Source organism: Sardina pilchardus, chromosome 1, assembly GCF_963854185.1.
Source record: "Sardina pilchardus chromosome 1, fSarPil1.1, whole genome shotgun sequence".
NCBI classification, from domain to species: Eukaryota; Metazoa; Chordata; class Actinopteri; order Clupeiformes; family Clupeidae; genus Sardina; species Sardina pilchardus.
In genome coordinates this window covers 5524116-5526615 of record NC_084994.1, presented here as the reverse complement: position 1 = coordinate 5526615, position 2500 = coordinate 5524116, and the positions used below count along the sequence as shown (strand labels likewise).

The window sequence follows — 2500 nt, the reverse complement described above, 5'->3', positions numbered from 1 at the left end:
ACATGATGTGATGTCAACTCAACGTATGTACTCCCAATCATCCCTAAATTGATCTAAAGTGCATTTTACTCCGGATAATTCCTTTAACATTGTCGAGCCATCATTAAATCATGATAGTTTTAACATGTTTTGATAACCTTTTCTTTATTGACACATTTTTTTCCCCATTCACATGCCAGCCATTCTTGCTGATCTCTTACTGCTGCTTTTAGTTCACTTCAAATATCCAAATATTACCTAGAAATACAAAAAACTGTACAAAAAAAACAAAACAAAACAGAAAAACACACACAGTGTAATTGTGTTAATGGACGCTCAATGGATGATTCCCAAAACACACACAGTGTAATTGTGTTAATGGACGTTCAATGGATGATCCGCAGTAACGAGCAGCGCAGGTGTGTCGACCCTACTCCCCTCCATGCGTGCGTGCGCTCGTGGACGTCACGGTGCTCCTTGTGGCAGCGTGAGCAGGGGTGCGCTGGCTCACCCAGGTGCGTGCGCAGGTGCGTGCGCCCCTACTCCCCTCTCTGTGTGCGTGCGCAGGTGTGTGCGCCTTACTCCCCTCTCTGTGTGCGTGCGCAGGTATGTGTGGCCCCTACTCCCCTCTCTGTGTGCGTGCGCAGGTGTGTGTGGCCCTACTCCCCTCTCTGTGTGCGTGCGCAGGTGTGTGTGTGGCCCCTACTCCCCTCTCTGTGTGCGTGCGCAGGTGTGTGTGCGCCCTAATCCCCTCTCTGTGTGCGTGCGCAGGTGTGTGTGGCCCCTACTCCCCTCTCTGTGTGCGTGCGCAGGTGTGTGTGCGCCCTACTCCCCTCTCTGTGTGCGTGCGCAGGTGTGTGACCCCTACTCCCCTGCGTGTGTGCGCTCGTGGACGTCGCGGTACTCCGCCGTGGCGAACACCTTGTCGCAGCGTGAGCAGGGGTGCGCTCGCTCCCCCAGGTGCGTGCGCTGGTGGCGCTCCACGTCCTCCCTGCGCAGGAAGCGGCGGCCGCAGGTGTCGCAGGCGTGCGGCTTCTCGCCCGTGTGGATGCGCAGGTGCCGCGTGAGCGCCTGGCGCTGGGAGAAGCGCTTGCCGCACTGCTCGCAGGCGTAGGGCCTCTCGCCCGTGTGCGTGTTCTCGTGCGCCGCCACGTGGCTCGGCGTGACGAAGGTCTTGCCGCAGTAGGCGCACGCGTACGGACGCTCCCCGGAGTGCGTGCGCTCGTGCACCTGCGGGGGAAAGATCCAGTGATTAGAATTAATATTTCAGCTGTTAAATGTCTGCTCAGAACGGTTAAAATCTCACGCTCGTGCACCTGTGGGGATAGTTCCAGTGATTAAAATGACATTTCAGCTGTTAAATGTCTGCTCAGAACGGTTAAAAACTTACACTCATGCACCTGCGGGGGAAAGATCCAGTGATTAAAATTACATTTCAGCTGTTAAAGGGTCACTGCACCCTAAAATAGGTTTTTTGAGCTGTTGATTGATTGAAAATACTCATAAGTGGTGAACTGTACTATTACCAGGGTTAATATTGACAAGACATTTCGTCTGATTTTGTATTGGAGATATTGCTCTCTCGCGCATACTACAGTTTGAAAACATGCCATGGCATGTTGGTCCAAAATACTATTGGAATGCTGACGTTGTCCTGCACTTCTAGTCCGACACTACGTCACCGGGTCGTTACAAATTAGGACTGAAACGCCCCAACACCTGCTGCCCTGATTAGCGTACCTGTGATAAGCCATGTCTGCAGCACTCATTCCCAGATTGACACGAAATCACCATGGTTAATTGGTTGCAGCAGTGCTGCACTCTCTCTCCAAATTTCAGAACGTCTCGCCCATTTTGAAAGTCGTTTTCAGAAATGTGAAGTGGGTGGAGTTAAGGGGTGAAGTGACTCTTTAAATGTCTGCTCAGAACGGTTAAAAACTTACACTCATGCACCTGCGGGGGAAAGATCCAGTGATTAAAATTACATTTCAGCTGTTAAATGTCTGCTCAGAATGGTTAAAAACTCACGCTCGTGCACCTGTGGGGATAGTTCCAGTGATTAAACAATATACTGTACGTAGCACTACTACAGACAATGGCAAAAACCCAGCTCTTCAGAGAACATCTAGGGCAGACTTGTTGCTCTCATGCTCGCCTGGGATGCTTGTGTGTTTGTAACCTGTCTCCGGCGATTAATACTGTATTTTTACCACACAACCGTCAGGCTGGTCTTTTTATGGACTAATACTGTATTATGGACTAATACTGTATTTATCACACACCGTCAGGCTAGTCTTTTTATGGATTAATACTGTGTTTTTACCACACACCGTCAGGCTGGTCTTCGGCGTGTAGGAGAATAATACTGTATAATACTGTATTTTTACCACACACACCGTCAGGCTGATCTTCTGCGTGTAGGAGAATAATACTGTATAATACTGTATTTTTACCACACACACCGTCAGGCTGATCTTCTGTGTGTAGGAGAATAATACTGTATAATACTGTATTTTTTAAC

The 2500-nt window shown here is 49.5% G+C and overlaps 1 protein-coding gene across 3 annotated transcripts in view; it reads right to left on the bottom strand.

Moving 5' to 3' along the window:
* LOC134081976 (zinc finger protein 32-like) overlaps nt 1-2500 on the bottom strand; it is a 15162-nt gene that overhangs the window by 587 nt on the left and 12075 nt on the right. For all 3 annotated transcript variants that reach the window (XM_062537600.1, XM_062537608.1, XM_062537616.1), the window contains exon 9: nt 1-1209. This exon is cut by the window's left edge and continues 587 nt beyond it. In XM_062537600.1, the coding sequence (XP_062393584.1) occupies nt 844-1209 (366 nt within the window). In that variant the 3' untranslated portion in view covers nt 1-843. The remainder of the gene's footprint in view (nt 1210-2500) is intronic.